At 44.1% G+C, this 16210-nt stretch overlaps 1 protein-coding gene across 1 annotated transcript; it reads left to right on the top strand.

Annotated features, from left to right (window-relative positions):
* Nucleotides 1–7645: 7645 nt before the first annotated feature.
* LOC143728960 (uncharacterized) lies at nucleotides 7646–10013 on the top strand. The gene is made up of 7 exons (XM_077219914.1): nucleotides 7646–8039; nucleotides 8135–8202; nucleotides 8300–8485; nucleotides 8705–8766; nucleotides 8848–8895; nucleotides 8973–8992; nucleotides 9830–10013. The coding sequence occupies exons 1-7, from the start codon at nucleotides 7879–7881 to the stop codon at nucleotides 10011–10013; spliced, it is 729 nt and encodes a 242-aa protein (XP_077076029.1). The 5' UTR covers nucleotides 7646–7878.
* Nucleotides 10014–16210: the final 6197 nt, after the last annotated feature.

Here is a 16210-nt window from a genome sequence, read left to right as displayed (position 1 = left end):
TATGGAATGTCACTGGGGTGGCTCCAGCCTAAGACGGGGGGAGACACACCGGACAGTGACGGCAGAGAGACTCTGCCGAGGGAAGACACGGGCTCACCGCAGGGAGCCGTATCGTGGAAGAATACACATATGGGGTCACCGAAGGGACCGCAACATATGGACCCAGCCTAACACAGGTTCCACACTGCTTACGAGTGGTAGGCCTAACACCAGACGTTCCGCACGTCCGACGTCGGAGGGGTGTGGAGGAACTCAACAGGGTTAAATTTTAAGGGAACTCACTGGAGTAGAAAGGCACACGTATCCAGTCCATAGGAGGGGAATGGCGCAGCAAGCCGACACTTGAACCGGGCTCACAGTGAAACTGGCTTCATGAGAAGGGAGCCCACGGGAAGCAGCGGTTCAACTAGGTGTCGTCCAGCCCCCAACTCTAGAATCTGTTTAGCAAAGTATATCGTCAACGCCCAGGCGGAGCACTTTACACTCATCGTAGAGGAGCTCAACACCTAAGTGGACATGTTGCATCTCGGATCTTTGCCGAAATGAAGGCAAGCACTAAGTGCAACTTTGCATGGAAACAGCCTTCCCTCTCTGCTGAATTCCAACAGATATTTGAAGAGCTGGTCTGAGGTCTATGACTTGCATTCTGTACACGTCCAAGCGAACGGACAGAGAAGCCAGGGCTGGATCTGACTCCTCCAGGGCAGCGCTTGCAGGCTCACCACCTGCTCCTATTACGGGAGAGGTAGGAACCTTGGGCACAATCCGAGCCGGGGTCTCAGCTTGTGAGAGTTAGCCGGCCCAGACTCCAGGCACAATACGTTGACCGAAAGCGAGCAAGTCCCTACCCTCTAGTAGAGACCACGCGAGCAGGAGAACTGATATAACAGAATTTTTAACTCACTACCTGCAGTGGCTCAGGGGCGGTCTCTGCAGTGCAGTCGCACCAGGGACAAGGCCCAAGAGGATAAAGAGGGACACAAGGATTTACAAGACCTTGCTCCTCAGGAACCTGACGATCAGAACGTTCTTCTGCATACTTCTGCAACACGATGAGCGTCGTTTAAACACCGAGGCAACATCATTTTGAGGGTGATTTAGGAAAACAGCCTACTGCAACCCACTCAACGACTAGGTTCCATTTCTAAAGGCGTAAGCACGCTACCCCATTCTAGGGGGTGCTCGCAGAAGTGATGGCAACTATCACACATTCTTGTAATAGCCACCTGAACCTCCGCGTTCAGATGTAAGACCGCCCGGAATCCCCGGGGGAAGAACGCGTGTGCCATCGTGCCCCGCCCCCGAAGAGTTTTCCGGGGAAGTCAGGAAGGCTGTTGATGGGAGCCAGGTCTAGTTGGGCCAATAAGGGGCAACTATGAAGACCTGTTCCTCTCCTGACTTGGCACGTAGGTGCAAGTGACGGGCGCAAAAGACAGGAGCATTGCTCAACACAACATGTGAAGATCACTGGGCTTCAGGAGCATTTTCTGCTCAGCACTTGGGTGTGACAAGTTCACTGAGCTTCAGGAGCATTCCTGCTCAACACCTGAGTGTGATAAACTCACCGAGCTTCAGGAGCATTTCTGCTCAACACTTGAGTACGAAGAACCTCACTGAGCGACAGGAGCATTTCTGCTCAGCACTTGAGTGTGACAAGTTCACTGAACTTCAGGAGCATTCCTGCTCAACACCTGAGTGTGATAAACTCACTGAGCTTCAGGAGCATTTCTGCTCAACACTTGAGTGCGAAGAATTTCACTGAACGACAGGAGCATTTCTGCTCAGCACTTGAGTGTGACAAGTTCACTGAGCTTCAGGAGCATTACTGCTCGACACCTGAGTGTGATAAACTCACTGAGCTTCAGGAGCATTTTTGCTCAACACTTGAGTGCGAGGAACTTCACTGAGCACCAGGAGCATTTCTGCTCAGCACTGCGTGTGATGAATTCACTGAGCTACCTGTGATGGACTCACTGAGCTACAGGAGGATTGCTGCTCAACACCTGAGTGCGATGAACCTCACTGAGTTTCAGGAGCAATTCTGCTCAACATGAAGAGTGATGATTTCACTGACTTGAGCAGGCGCAAGGCGACCATGAGTCGCAGTCACTTTTAGAAGGCTCACTGGGGTTAAACGCATTTCTGCGGGCCCCTGGGGCAGCTGAGACCCAGTGTTTGTCCAAGTGTAGTCCGCTCGGTTTACCCAAACACTGGCGGAAAAATAAAACCGGGGGGGCAACTTAGCGGCCCCGGAATGGTCATGACCCAGCCGGACCCAGGGGATGGAGTCTCCACTTGCTCTGGCTATAACTGTCGTGAGGCTCGATGGCGGCACGATTGAGTAAGCGGGAGGAGTGGAACAAGGCGCCCTCAGAAGCGTCTGACTCCAAGGAGGAGGTGACGGGTGAGTTTGTGACATGCAGGGGAAGCTTGCGCAACGGTCGCAATGTCTAACAACTCGAGGCACGAATGCCCGTGTAGTCGGGGGTCGCCCAGGCCCCCGTTAAAACACGGCCTTAGTACATGGCACCTCTGTTGAAGAGGGTTTGGCAGCAGACCGGGATGAACTATAGTCACACAGGGTGAGCTGCTCTGCCACGGTCACCTCGGGACTCGATCGTGAAGCTAGCGCTGAAGCGGTCACATATGGAGGGAGCCAAAGGTTGCGACTACCATATACCCCAGGAGCCTCTGAAAGTTCTTTCAGTGGGACCCTTTCTCACTTCAACACCAGCTGAACACATTCTCATTGGAGAGACATGTTGGACCGAGGAACCTCTCCAAAACTAGAAAAGAGATACTCAGCCCGTGGGCGAGATTACTCTCTTCCAGTTGACCTGAAGACCCAACGGGCTCTGGAGCACTCGAGGGGAAGGACACTGTACTGATACTCCACCCTTAGACGCAACACACAGGATGGCCTGCGGTGCGGGAGGTAGAGATCTGAAGCACATGTCTTTCAGGTCAAAGCTCCAGACCAATCTTGGGCCAAGATGGTCACGACCCACCACCTAGTAGCACGAAGAACGAGTTCACAACTGGCCTTCGTACCGGCTGGAGGAGCGGCTATATCAAATCCTTCGCCAGCAGGATAAGATAAGCACGCACAAGTCAGGAGCACTGCTCAACACTCGGTGTGATGAATATCACTGAATTTTCAGGAGCACGTCTGCTCAACACCTAATGTGATGACTATCACTGACTTGAGCGGGGTAGCCGAGCCTGAGGTGGGGCAGCAAAATAGAGAGAGTGGTGTTAGTGTGCTGTGCAACACTTACCTGTCTCCACAAGCGGCAGGGGGCGCGTGAGAAGGCGGATGACCGGGTCCTCGAACGCACCAAGCTGCCTGCTGGCGACCAAGGGGGAGCTGAGGGGTGTAAGGCTATACAGGGTCACACCCGCCAGACTGGCCCTCTTGGGACCCAGGAACAGATGAAATTGCTCTCTCTTTGAAGTGTGGGTACCGCGTGCTCCGCTTTTTTTTTTTTTTTTTTTTTTTTAGGGAGCCAGCGGCGGAACAGACACACACACAAACAAAGGCTCCACCCGGCCCTCACCCGGGGGGAGGGAGTGATCGTGCCACTCCAAGAGCATCTCATCCCTTCCTGGGCGGCCCGCTCCGGAATGCTTTCGCTGTCGCTTGCCACCTGGCTTGGCAGCGCCTGGAGCGGGCTGGGCGTCTCTACTGCGGCCGGCTCCATGCTGAGGCCTGGATGGAGGCTGCTGCGGAGGGCCAGCAGGAGCGGCGGCCGGAGAACGCCCACGGCGACGAGCAGGCGGAGGAGCTGCCACCGGCGGCGGGTGGAGGCAGCAGCTGGCCACCGGGGCAGGATGTGCCGGATGACCTCCGTCTGCGCTTGAGCGGCAGAGAACTGTTTGATGCAGTTCTCCACCGCGTCGCCGACCAGCCCAACCTGGGAAATTGGGGAGACCAGGAACCGAACCTTGTCCGCATCCGCCATACCAACCAGGCTGAGCCAACGAAGGCGCTACTGGACCACCAAGGTGGACATCGCCAGACCGATCACGCACGCTACGACACCCGTACCCCGGAGGGTGAGGTCGGACGCAGTGCGGTGCTCACCTATGAGCGCACGGTCTGGATTACCCTCGTGCATGCCATGGGTGCCCTAGCCTGCAGCAACGCCATGGCACGCAAGAGGAAGGGGCTTGCCCACAGGCTTTGTAAGCTCCGTCCGTCGGAACAGACGAAACTCACAGGCCTTAGGGGGGAGACGAGGATCCCCCCAAAAGGCAGCGGCCGCCGGACACAGGTGCACCTGTGTCGACAGACCGCTCCAATGGAGGGACACCTCGCAACCCTTCACCGTTCCTCAATCAAGGGTAATGAGGGGGAAAAGCTATTCAGGCAGTTTCTGGCAGAGAAAGATGCTGTTCACCACCTGATAAGCTCTCCATGCATTTCGGGAAAGAAAGGCACTGCACCAGCGCGGCCCGCCCCAAGATACCAAACTCCAGATTCCAACCGAGACTGAACGGGACACGGTGGAGGTTCCACTCGAGCCCGGCAGCCTCGGCGGCCCGTTTCAGCATAGCTGATAATTCTGGATCCGGCTCGGGCAACATTGAACTCCCGGAGGGAGACAATGCAGCCGAGTCATCATCTCTAAAAGTCAGCTCACCCTCCGATGCTGCAATCGGCGTCCTGTCCTCCAGGGGAGCCCCGAGTGAAACCGCTGGCCCACCCATTACAGATGGACCAGCAGACAACACAGGAGGCCCCAGTGGTTGCAGTGGAAGGGAGGAGTGAGGAGCCCACAGGGAATGGTTACCGGGCGGGACATCCAACACTATCCTCCGGTCACCCATCCCACACAGCACCTGAGGGTGGGGCATGGTAATGGGGACTCGCTCTCCGCGAACGAAGGCGAGTCTCGCCCTCAACACTGCGACAGTCATGTTCCCACAGAGAAAACATGAGCTGTCCACAAAAGCTGTCTCAGCGTGCTGTAAGCCAAACACGTGACACAACAGTTGTGACCATCAGAGAGAGACAGGGAACGACCGCACCCAGAAACGCACGGGCGGAATGACATCTTGAAAAAGACGCAAACGCACCCGTGTTGCTCTTTCAGAAAATAGGACCGTCACCAGTGCCGGAGCACACAGGGGAATGACCGCGGCAACACTGAACAGAGAACTGAAACAGTGAAGCACTCACTTTTCCGCCCTCTAACCAGCCATCAACACACACAAACATTTAGAAATTTGTTGCTGTTAAAACAGCAGTTGAGAGCTCAAAGCTCGCGATCACCGCTGCACTCGCGCTGTAGAACACCAGCACTGGGAGAGTCTTCCAGAAGAACACCGACACACTCGCTCGTTGTAGACAACAGCACTCTCAGAGACATCAAACGATCGGCTCCGAAGCGAAAGGCAACTAGTGCGTGCATCCACTTCCGTATTTATACCCGCGCCGCGGGGGCGGAGTGTGTGATGCGAATCACGCACGCCAATTACATTGGCTCGTTCAATAGTACTCGAAGAAGACAGGCTCTCTAGCGAGATCCCATTTCAGTCGGCGTCGACTACGTCCGACGTTATCGACTGAAAGGGAACAGTAAGGCAATCACTTCTTTGCCCTCTAACCAATCGTCAACAAACACACAAAAATATGCTGTTAAAACAGCAGTTGAGAGCTCAGAAGCTGGCGATCACGGCTGCACTGGCGCTGTAGAACCACCAGCACTGGGAGAGTCTTCCAGAAGAACACGACACACCCGCACGTAGTAATATAACAACACTCTTCAGAGACAACGACATGAAGACCGATCGGCTCCGAAGCGAAAGACAACTAGTGCGTACATCCACTTCTGTGCCGTGGGGTGGAGTGTGTGATGCATTTCATGCACGCTAATATGCATTGGCTCGTTTTAACAGTACTCAAAAATGACAGGCTCCCTAAGCATGATCCCAATCAGTCGACACATCGACTACGTCGAACGTGAGTGACTGAAAGGGAACAGTCTCTTACAGAACATTGTGTAGAAATTGTAATTCAGTCCTCCTTTCTTCTATAACTCTTCCAGCTGCGCTGAATATACACTTGCTACTACTGCTGTTGGCGGGGACACTAAACGCAGAGCGAGCCAGTCTTGACAGTTCCAGTAGCAGGGTCTCAAGTTGTTTCCACCAGCGCAGCACATCTCGTCATATGACATAATGTGTGATAGGTTATAAAATGGTGTTCTATGTTTGTTTTTCCATCGTTAACTTCTCATATTTTCTTTTATTTAATGTCTAAAATAAAAAAGAAGGCTAAGCCAAAAACAGGGCAGAGGCGTGTGAACTATGACATGAAAATTGGCCCGAAGACCGGCCCGAGGGGCGTAAATAAGTTGCGGCCCATCGGGCTCGGCCTGAAATGCAGGGCTTTAGATCTGACTTTCCTTTAAGTCTGTATTTCACACAGAATGATGCTTGAGGGCCCGTGCTCTTCAAAAATAATGACAGAATATGACAGAGCTCGTGTTTTGAAGCTAAACAAGCCCTGGAATGAATAATTCAATGAAAATATAACGTGAGTCTCTATTCTCTCTGCCATCTTTGATGTAATCAGCATGGTTTTGAATCGCATGCTGGATCATTAGACTGAAAACTTTAGTTTAGCAGCTTAAAATTATGTGATTGCAAACCGAGAAACGAAATCGGGTTAAAGGGTTAGAATAGAATTTCCCGCCAACTGGAATTACAGGTGCTTGCGCCATTGCAGATGCTCCCGACTTCTAAGATCATCTAACTGTATGACGTAAATTACGTTAATGACGCAATTTCATGTGCTTCAGAAATTTTTGCCCTTAAATTAGTTGAACATGTTAATCATTTTGAATTATTCGTATGCGTTACAGCGTTAACTATGACAGTCCTAATTATATTATATTATATATCCATTTTGTATACCCGATTATCCTACAGTATAGGTAAATATAGGTAGACTAATATAATTGTGACGATTAGCCACACACTCCCTGGGCTGTCACGGACTACATTTCCCTGTCTGCATCTCCCTGGACTGATTACACCATACACCTGCACTGCACTGATTACACACACACACCTGCATCTCATTCACACACACACACATATAAACCACTTCCACGCACCACACTGGTGTAAAGTCTTGACTTTCCTGGCTGGCATTCTGAGCGGTTCTTCTTTTGGATTGTTTATTGCCTTGACCTTGGACTGTGTATCCCGTTTCTGATCATTCTCTGCCTACCTTGACTTGGATTGTTACTGAACCTTTCTTCTCGCCGCCTGCCCCGATCATTGCTTGTTATCTGGTTTGTCTCTGCCTTTTCTCCATTGCCCTGTTTGCTGGTGTTGATCCCTGCCTGTTTGACTTCTCTAAATAAAGCTGCAAATGGATTCCCTTGAGTCTGCTGATTTCCTAACTACAATATAATATAATAATAATAATAATAATAATTAATAATAATACTATTATGTAGGAATAATGATTGTTTTCAAAAAGTTTTTATAAACTTTGATTAGGGAGACAGAGAAAACGTGCAGTGTTGGTGGGTCGCAAGGACAGGTTTGGGAACCACTGCACTAGAGGACATGTTCAGCTGTCTTGTGGGAGTGTGTTTAGGGATGGATTTGTTATTAAAGTGAGCAGGGGCTCGTTCTTCGTACGTTGCTTAAAACATCCGAGATCAAATGAGACATCCAAGATGATATCATCGTGCTAATCATGATCCGGCTAATTGGGTTCTTCGAACACACCTGTTGTTTATGATAAGTATCGCTGGATTGAGTTATCTGAGATAATTGCGCGTTCATGCGCTGGGTTAAAAGGGGATATGTATCGATAGTAGAAACAATGATCAGCAACGCTGCTATTGGCTGTTCAGCATGGCCAAAGAACGCGCCCAGTTTTTCTCCCAAGGAGAACAAGAGCTTTTAATGGAAGGTTATGCCGAATTTGAATCTTTAATTAAAACGACAGGGAACACCTCGAAGTCTGCAAAATCCAGGAGAGAGGGCTGGCAAAAAGTAGCAGACAAATTAAATGCGTAAGTGCTGTCCATGGTAGATGTTTCTATCACTTTCTACAGTATGTATTTTTGCATTTTAATAATTTCATATTTATTTTGTTCTTTTATGTCAGAGCCTCCGCGGGACCCACTAGAACATGGGGACAAGTAAAAGTGAAGTACAAGAATATTCTACAAAATGGTAGCCTTTAATTCTTATACTGTCTTTATTTAAAAAAGCCAATTTTTCCTCTTTTTAAAAGCCACTGTTAAATAATGTGTTTGTCTGTTTATAACAGCCACCAAGAAAAAGGCTGAAAAAAAAAAAAAAACAGGTGGTGGTCCTGCACCACCACAATATACCCCAGCAGTGGAGCTGGCCCTTGGGTTGAATGAAAACCGACCCATTGTGGAGGGCATCCCTGGGGGCAGCTCTTCCTCAGACCCAAAGCCAGGGACCAGTAGCAGCAACACCTTTATTACTGGTAGGCTAAATGAGTTTTCAATTCTCTTAGTACACTGTAAAATTATTTGTTGCTGCATTAAATGAAGTATAATCCAAATGGCTTGTACAGTAATTTAAACCGTTTGTGAAAGTGAAAACTTTTAGTTAATATAAAATATATTGCCATGAGTTATTGATTACAATTACTGTAAAAAATATAATGTGATGACAATTTTTTTTGTTCCCCTCTTTTGTGCAGTTTTACATAATACACCAACACTTTTACCTGTTCCCAAGCAAGTGGTGGCTGAAGCATATGCAGTAAGTTGTTTACTTTTTCTAACTTGCATAAAGGGAAGAAAGTGCAACACTTTGTAATACCCATTTATTTCCATTGCACAGGACAGTGAAGAAACCCTCTCAGATGACTGTCCTTTGGAGGAAGAACCTGTAAGTGCATAAATAACTTTACACTAATTTGTATATACTTGTGTACCTATTCTTTCTGTCTGCAATATGAGTTGCAGGAGTCCACACCTACAGAAAGGCCTACAGAAAGGCCTACAGAAAGGCCTACAGAAAGGCCTACAGAAAGGCCTACAGAAAGGCCTACAGAAAGGCCTACAGAAAGGCCTACAGAAAGGCCTACAGAAAGGCCTACAGAAAGGCCTACAGAAAGGCCTACAGAAAGGCCTACAGAAAGGCCTACAGAAAGGCCTACAGAAAGGCCTACAGAAAGGCCTACAGAAAGGCCTACAGAAAGGCCTACAGAAAGGCCTACAGAAAGGCCTACAGAAAGGCCTACAGAAAGGCCTACAGAAAGGCCTACAGAAAGGCCTACAGAAAGGCCTACAGAAAGGCCTACAGAAAGGCCTACAGAAAGGCCTACAGAAAGGCCTACAGAAAGGCCTACAGAAAGGCCTACAGAAGAGTCTGCACAAAGAACTGATACAGAGTTGGACAGTGTTGTACTTTTACTTTTTACTTTTGTTGCATGAGGCATGTTTTGACCCTTTTTCTTTCACAAAATGACACAGGGTGACATCCGTTCCCTATATAAACGGCATCTTCAACAAAAAATTGAGTATTTTGACCTGAAAAAACACAAATTAAGAGGAGAAATTGAACTTGACAACTTGAAAAAGAGAAAAATTGCACTAGAGATAGTTGCTTCAAAAGGACCTTCAGAGTAAGTGCTAATACATCATTTGACACATAGTAGTATTGCTGACTTTACATAACTATCTCTTATCGCAGGCAAAGGATGACTTGCTAGCTTTTCTTTATAAAGAATTGTTTAAATAAAACTCCAGGAACTAAGCATTTTTGTCTTGTCTTTTATTACAAATTCAAAAATGGTGTTCCACAATTCTGTCCCGTGCAGCTCTGCCACTAGGTTGGTCCAAGTGCACTGGCTGGAGGTCATCATCAGGCTGCACCCCCACCACAGGGGTCCTCTCCTTTCTGATAGTGGCAATGTTATGCAATATGGCACATGCAACAATTATGTCACAGGCCCTGTCAGGTGCAACCCTCAGACCCTTCAGACACTGAAATCTTTCCTTTAGTTGCCCAAAGGTCATTTCAATGCGTGCCCTTGTCCTGGCTAGAGCTGCATTGTAACGGATTTGTGGTCCAGGGTTTGGGTCAGGGAATGGCGTCATGAAGTACTGCCTGCAGGCATAGCCCCGGTCACCAAGCAGGACCCCGTCAAAATTCCCTGTATAATGGAAAAATGCAGTTTTGTTAGGCTCAGCATAAGTGTGTGTAATACTGTGAGCTTGACATTTATAAGTTCCCTTACCACGTTCAAATAATGTGCATAAATGTGACTCTCTGAAAATTCTTGAGTCATGCACTGATCCTGGCCATTTTGCTTCCACATTTGTTATATGGAACAGAGTCACACACCATCTAAGAGATTTTAGTCAGTCAACTGCATACTTTTTGATTACATTCATTTTTTTTATGTAATATATTACTAATCTGGAATATTATAAATTGTAATAGTAACTTGCCTGCACATTTACAGTGTGAACCCCCTTTCGGTTCACAAAATCCCCTTCATTGGGCCCTGGTGGGGCCTTGATGGGGACGTGTGTGTCTATGGCACCAATCACGTTAGGGAAGCCTGAAGGACACATACTGTTAGTCATACTTTTTGGCATGGTCATGATTGCATGTCATTAACAATTATAAATGTACCTACAATAGCAAAAAAATTCTGCTTTACAACCTGGGGTCTTAAGTGGCTTGGAAATACCACAAAACCCCCTAAAAACTGCTTGAGTGCCAAGTAAACTTTGCGAATGGCACGACAGACAGCACTTTTCACTAAGTTCTCTGCATCTCCAATAGTGTAAAGGAACGTGCCACTCGCAAAGAATCTCAGGGCAATTCACACAGTCTGTGCAGTTGTCAAAGCCTGACTCCTCCGTGTTGAACATTTAATGTGTGGTTCCAGCGAATTAATGATGTAAATAACACCCTCATGAGAAAAACGATATCTCTCAAAAATTACACTGTCGCGCTGTGCTAAAGGATCCTGTCTATCCAACAATACGCGATTAATTCGAAAAGCTCTGTGAATTATCCTCGCACCTTCCGCAACAGGTTGCTGTCGTAAAAATGGACAAGACATGGCTACGACAGACTTCCCGTATCACCTCCGCTTATAAAGCCGCAATCTAATCCTGTTTACATGAAATAAGCCTGCTCGCGAGCAGGTTCAAGCTGGCGCACCTGTTGCTATGACAGCAAGTCTAGGATGAGCTTCGAAGAACCAAACGATCCAAGATCATGCCAAATCGCCAGCAATCAAATCCAGCTAACTGAGTTAGCGACGTACGAAGAACAGGCCCCAGGTGTTTTTAAAAAAAAAAAATTTATTACGTTTAGCTCTCAGGAAAAGTTTGGCTATGTAACCAGTCAAAATCTCCATTAAAGAGGGTCACCAGCAGTACTTCTGCAATACCACATGAATTATCCATCCTGGAATTCTTCTCAGACAACACATTCCATATCTGAGATGGATCTTTGATATCCAAATCCTTGCAGTCGGATCTACACTAAAAAAATAAAATAAAAAGGATGGGGTGTCTCAACCCATGTTTGTGTCAAATATGAACAAACCAACAGTTGGAGTTGCCTGGATAAAGCAAACCAGCGTCTCATTAGTAAAGTTTTGATGGATGAGGATTGCAATCAAGGTAAAGATACACATAAACAAACTGTGTTTGTTGTTTCCACACACATTCAGGATAATGTTTTGATTTGTCATGTGTACTGTATGTTGCTGTGTTTAGTAATTTTGAATTGATCCGTCTGCTGAAGTAGGTCAAGTCACCTTTATATAGCGCTATTTACAATGCAGATTGTTTCAAAACAGCTTTACAGAGATAACAGGAAAAATAATATTGTTAAATATAAAATTAAATTTCTCCAACTAACAAAAAAATGTTAGAAATTTTTTTAACAGATGTTTAATGACGTTGTTGTAACTGTGCTTAATTTTCCTCCCAAACATAACTGTTTTAATGTATTATTATTAGTAGCATTTTTGTTTTCATATATAAAATAGTCTAATTAAAGGTTTATTTAAAGAATGCACCATCCAAATTTCAAAGGCTCATGAATAGGGTTGCCTGACTGTTTAGGACAGTGTTGTTTGGTTTATCTAGATGATAGTCCATGATGGGGAAAAAAGTTAATTTAATTAAGTACAGCATTATCAGCATTATTTCACTGCATTTACTACCTTGTGGTTAGTGGAATGTAATTTTGTATGTATTTTAATTAATCCAACAGTATAAGAGTGCATCAAATTAAGTAATATTCAGTCTCAAAACTGTAATGATTTGCTGTATTGCTATAGCTTTATAAAACTCTTATACACAATAGTTAGGCTCAGAAGTGCAAATGATCATGCCACAATGCGTCGTGAGTCATCATGAGTCAATGATGGATGGACCTGCAGTGTAAAGTCCAACTGGAATTTGAGGCTACTCGTTGGACCACACACATTCACACTAAAGAGATTGATGAGATGCAGTTGAAAGAGAGTAAGTGCATATCTGATGTTTATAGTAAAAGAAATAGTTTATTTAATCATAACTTATATTTTAACATCAGTTCCGGTAGCAAACATCCTCTCTTTGCATCTTCCAGAGCACTGTGTTTTTGCCTAGTTTGTTCTGAACTCTGAGAGAGAGAAAAAACACTCTGGATTGATCATCGTTGCAAGCTCATTTTATGTGCTGCGTTTAGGGCTGCTGTGGTGGTACAAAAGAAAACGGGTCATTAAACATTCTGCCTTGCTGAGAATTTAGGCTTCTTGGAAGACAAATAAGGTAACGTCCTCCAGAAACGTCTGGACCATAATCAATACCTTAATTGCCTGTGGCATTTAACTACCAATATTTACAGTGCACGGAAACCAGGGGGACTATATGTTGTTATGGTTTTATGAAATGGGAAGTTGCAACAGATTTATTAGTTCTGGCTCAGTTAGCACCTCAGTTATGTTTTTAGTTTTCCTCAATTCACATAACTTTTTGTCTTTAAGAAAATAACTCCAGGTGATTTGAAGCCATAAAGATGAGACTGTTGTAAATCCATCCAAGTTTAGACAGTATCATTGTCTAGAGGAAATTAAGTAACTACACAAAATTAATAAATAACCAGTTAGAATCCTTTTTTTCCAAATTAGTGTTTTTTTGTTTTGTTTTGTTTTTTACTTTAGTTTTAGTATTTTAGAGCTCACAACAAAATATGCTAACTGGTATCATTTGAATATATTTAACAGTATTACATTTATTTGCAGTCTAATGCATGTTTTATGCATCAACAAAAAGATAGCAAAATAAAGATAGCAAAATAAATACAATTTTATTTATTTTTTGCAGTCATGAAAATGTGTTTTAATCGTTTAACCATAGTTGAATTACTTTACCACTTTTTTTTAATCATTTAAATTAATAAAATGTTTGTTTTAGTTTTTGTTAACAATAATAACACCTTGCGTCTAGACAAGAACACAGTCGGTTGTGTCGGGCCAACTTGTTCTAAAATAAGGTTTCTTTCAAGGTTTATACTACTGAGCTAAACATCTAACTTATCTTTACTTTTGCACAATTGTTTTAACACAGCATTCTCCTTGAGAAATCCACGTAGGTTTTTGCTGAGCTGAGGAGTATGTTCATGAAGATGTGCATTGTATTTTTTTTTCCTTTTTTTTTCCTCCACAATTGTGCGGAAAGGTAACAAATCATACTTTATTCTCAAGTGCTAAAAGAATTCTAAGCTATAACAGATGTATGGAGGTTCTTGATCAAAGAAAATATTTTACATTTATAAATAAAACCCGTTATACGTTTTATTCTTCATGCATATTTTGATTTTCCATCCAAAATCACAAGATTTTGATTGTAAGTCCTGGGAAAGCATCTATATGAGCTGCTGAATATTTATGGAGAGACTAAAGCATCTTGTCGGACAATTATGCTTTTCATTTTATCCTTTTACTTATATGTTTCCTGTGGTTGTCTGGCTATTGCTACCCAAAGTCCTGCCAAAGCTTTTTTTTCCTCTCTTTTTTTCCAAAGGTCTGCTCTGATCAAATGTCTGAGAACTGCACGCACATTTCCATTGTTCTTAGATATAATATTTCATGTCTCAAATACTTCAGAGACAATGAATATTTTAGCAGATTTTATGCTTGTTCTAGACTTAAGGATTGCAACTAGGTCATTTTGCAATAATAAATCATAACCTCTAATAATTACTCATGATATTGCTTACACTCAGCTACACACACCTGCAGTCAATACTTGATTTTTGCAGATTTTTGGAGATTTGCCTGAGCAAAGGTCTAATATACTGTACCTTATTGCAATGCAATTCAAATAATGAGGTCATGTACCAGTGATCACATCACATTTAAGGAAAAGTGATTGCTTAAGTCATTATTTTGTCATTATAGGGTCATTTAATGCTCATCTTACAACATTCGAAAATTAATGATCTAGTTTACCTCCGCAAAAGCCGTATATACTCAATTTCCTGCTTGTTTCAAACATGTTATCTTCATGGTCACATGGTGAAAAAGCTAATCAAAGTTCTACAACAACCTTACAACAATCTATTTGATGACTAGGATTAAGTGTTATTTCCTGTAGGTCACAGATGATTTCTGAGAGATATTCATGCAATTACATCAGGCTGCTCTCAAGGTTACCCACACCAGCCTTGGTTCCTTCATTCTGACTATTTGCCAAGACATTAAGGGCCAGATTTACTAACAGCTTGTGCCAGCGCAAACCCTCTTTTGGCGTTAAAACACTACTGTCAGGATTGAAAAAATCAGCAAAAACAGCAAAAAAAGCATGTCTTAAACCAGACGGTACCTGGTAGATTGTGTTGGTCATTATGGAAATGATCTGACTGCTTCTGTGTTCTTTAATTTGCACGTTGTCAGTAGATCGCGCGCAGAACTTTCCACTCCCATTGCGCTCTCACACTAATTTGCCCTGTTTAGTAAATCTAAGTACCCCTAAAGGTACTTTTACACGACAACGATACACTAAAATAAAAAAAAATAAAAAATCCTTTGCATTTTTTGCGTACAGACGATAAACTTTGTCAAAACAGCCCCCATTTTACACGGATTTGCAAAAACAACAAATGCTTTATTATGCATTTCAGGCCAGTAGTTGGTGATAAAGAAAAGCTACACGCGGATAGACTGAACACGTTACACGCATGACGTCGCCGTTTACACAAATTCACGTTTTTGTAGTTTACAATGAGATATTCTTGCGCTTTGAATCCCGTTTTCAAAAGTTTACGTTTTCAGGACCCCAAAACACTATTAGCATGTAAATGAATGGCTAAAACGCAAAAAGTTGCATTTTTATTTGAAAATATGTTATGTAAATGCGCCCTAAATTCGTTTTCTCCAAGAGCACATGTTATTAATGTAATCATAGTTAATTAAATTGGATTGCATACAAGAAATTAAGTTGACAGAACATTCAAGACTTCTCCTGTATTTTCTCATGTTAATTAATTAAGGAAATTGTGCAAGTAGTATTTCTTTTTTGGGAACTAGCCTGCGGATTGAAAATACACCCAATGGAAACACGTCAATTTCGCAAAAACTCCAGTTTATTGCAAAAAAGTTTTCAAGCCTGCATTAGGTGTTTTTTCAGGCAATTTGAAAAATAAATATTTTGCAAAACTGCAATGGAAACGTTTTTGCGCATTTACAGTTCACCTGACGTAGACGCGTAGACCTGACGCGGTATGTTTGAACATAATATGAGACAGTTCTTCATTAAATTCATAAAAGACAAAAGAATTTAAGGAATACTGCATTTTAAACCTCAAAGAAATGCCACAATGAAGATCTAGAAGCAGATATTAGGGAGAAACACCCAGAAACACCAGCCGCTCCAAATATAAGGGTCTTTCCTTACCATTAATGCTTGGATAACACGCATACGTCTCCTTCGATTACTTATAATGGCCAGTGCAGTGGCTGGGATATGTAAACCTATCAACAACCGTCGCCATGATTTTTGGAATGACTTATCGCGAGAGGAAAAAAAATACGAAAAAAACTTTTGCGATTTTTTTCTAAATGTCGACAAAAAACTATTGCGAAAAGTCTTTTCGATTAACCAATTTTATGCAACTAAAACGTCTTTTTTTTCCTCTCGCGATAAGTCATTCCAAAAATCATGGCGACGGTTGTTGGTAGGTTTAC

This window comes from Siphateles boraxobius, unplaced genomic scaffold (assembly GCF_051911475.1).
Source record: "Siphateles boraxobius isolate OS27281-9 unplaced genomic scaffold, OSU_SipBor_1 8, whole genome shotgun sequence".
NCBI lineage: Eukaryota > Metazoa > Chordata > Actinopteri > Cypriniformes > Leuciscidae > Siphateles > Siphateles boraxobius.
The sequence above is the reverse complement of the archived record's forward strand: the minus strand, read 5'-3'. Positions and strand labels throughout refer to the sequence as shown.

Coding starts and splice junctions, on each gene's coding strand:
- LOC143728960 (XM_077219914.1), top strand. CDS start 7,879: ATGGCCAAAGAACGCGCCCAGTTTTTCTCCCAAGGAGAACAAGAGCTT. Junction 8,203..8,299: donor CAAGAATATTCTACAAAATG/GTAGCCTTTAAT, acceptor TGTTTATAACAG/CCACCAAGAAAAAGGCTGAA. Junction 8,896..8,972: donor GTCCTTTGGAGGAAGAACCT/GTAAGTGCATAA, acceptor TATGAGTTGCAG/GAGTCCACACCTACAGAAAG.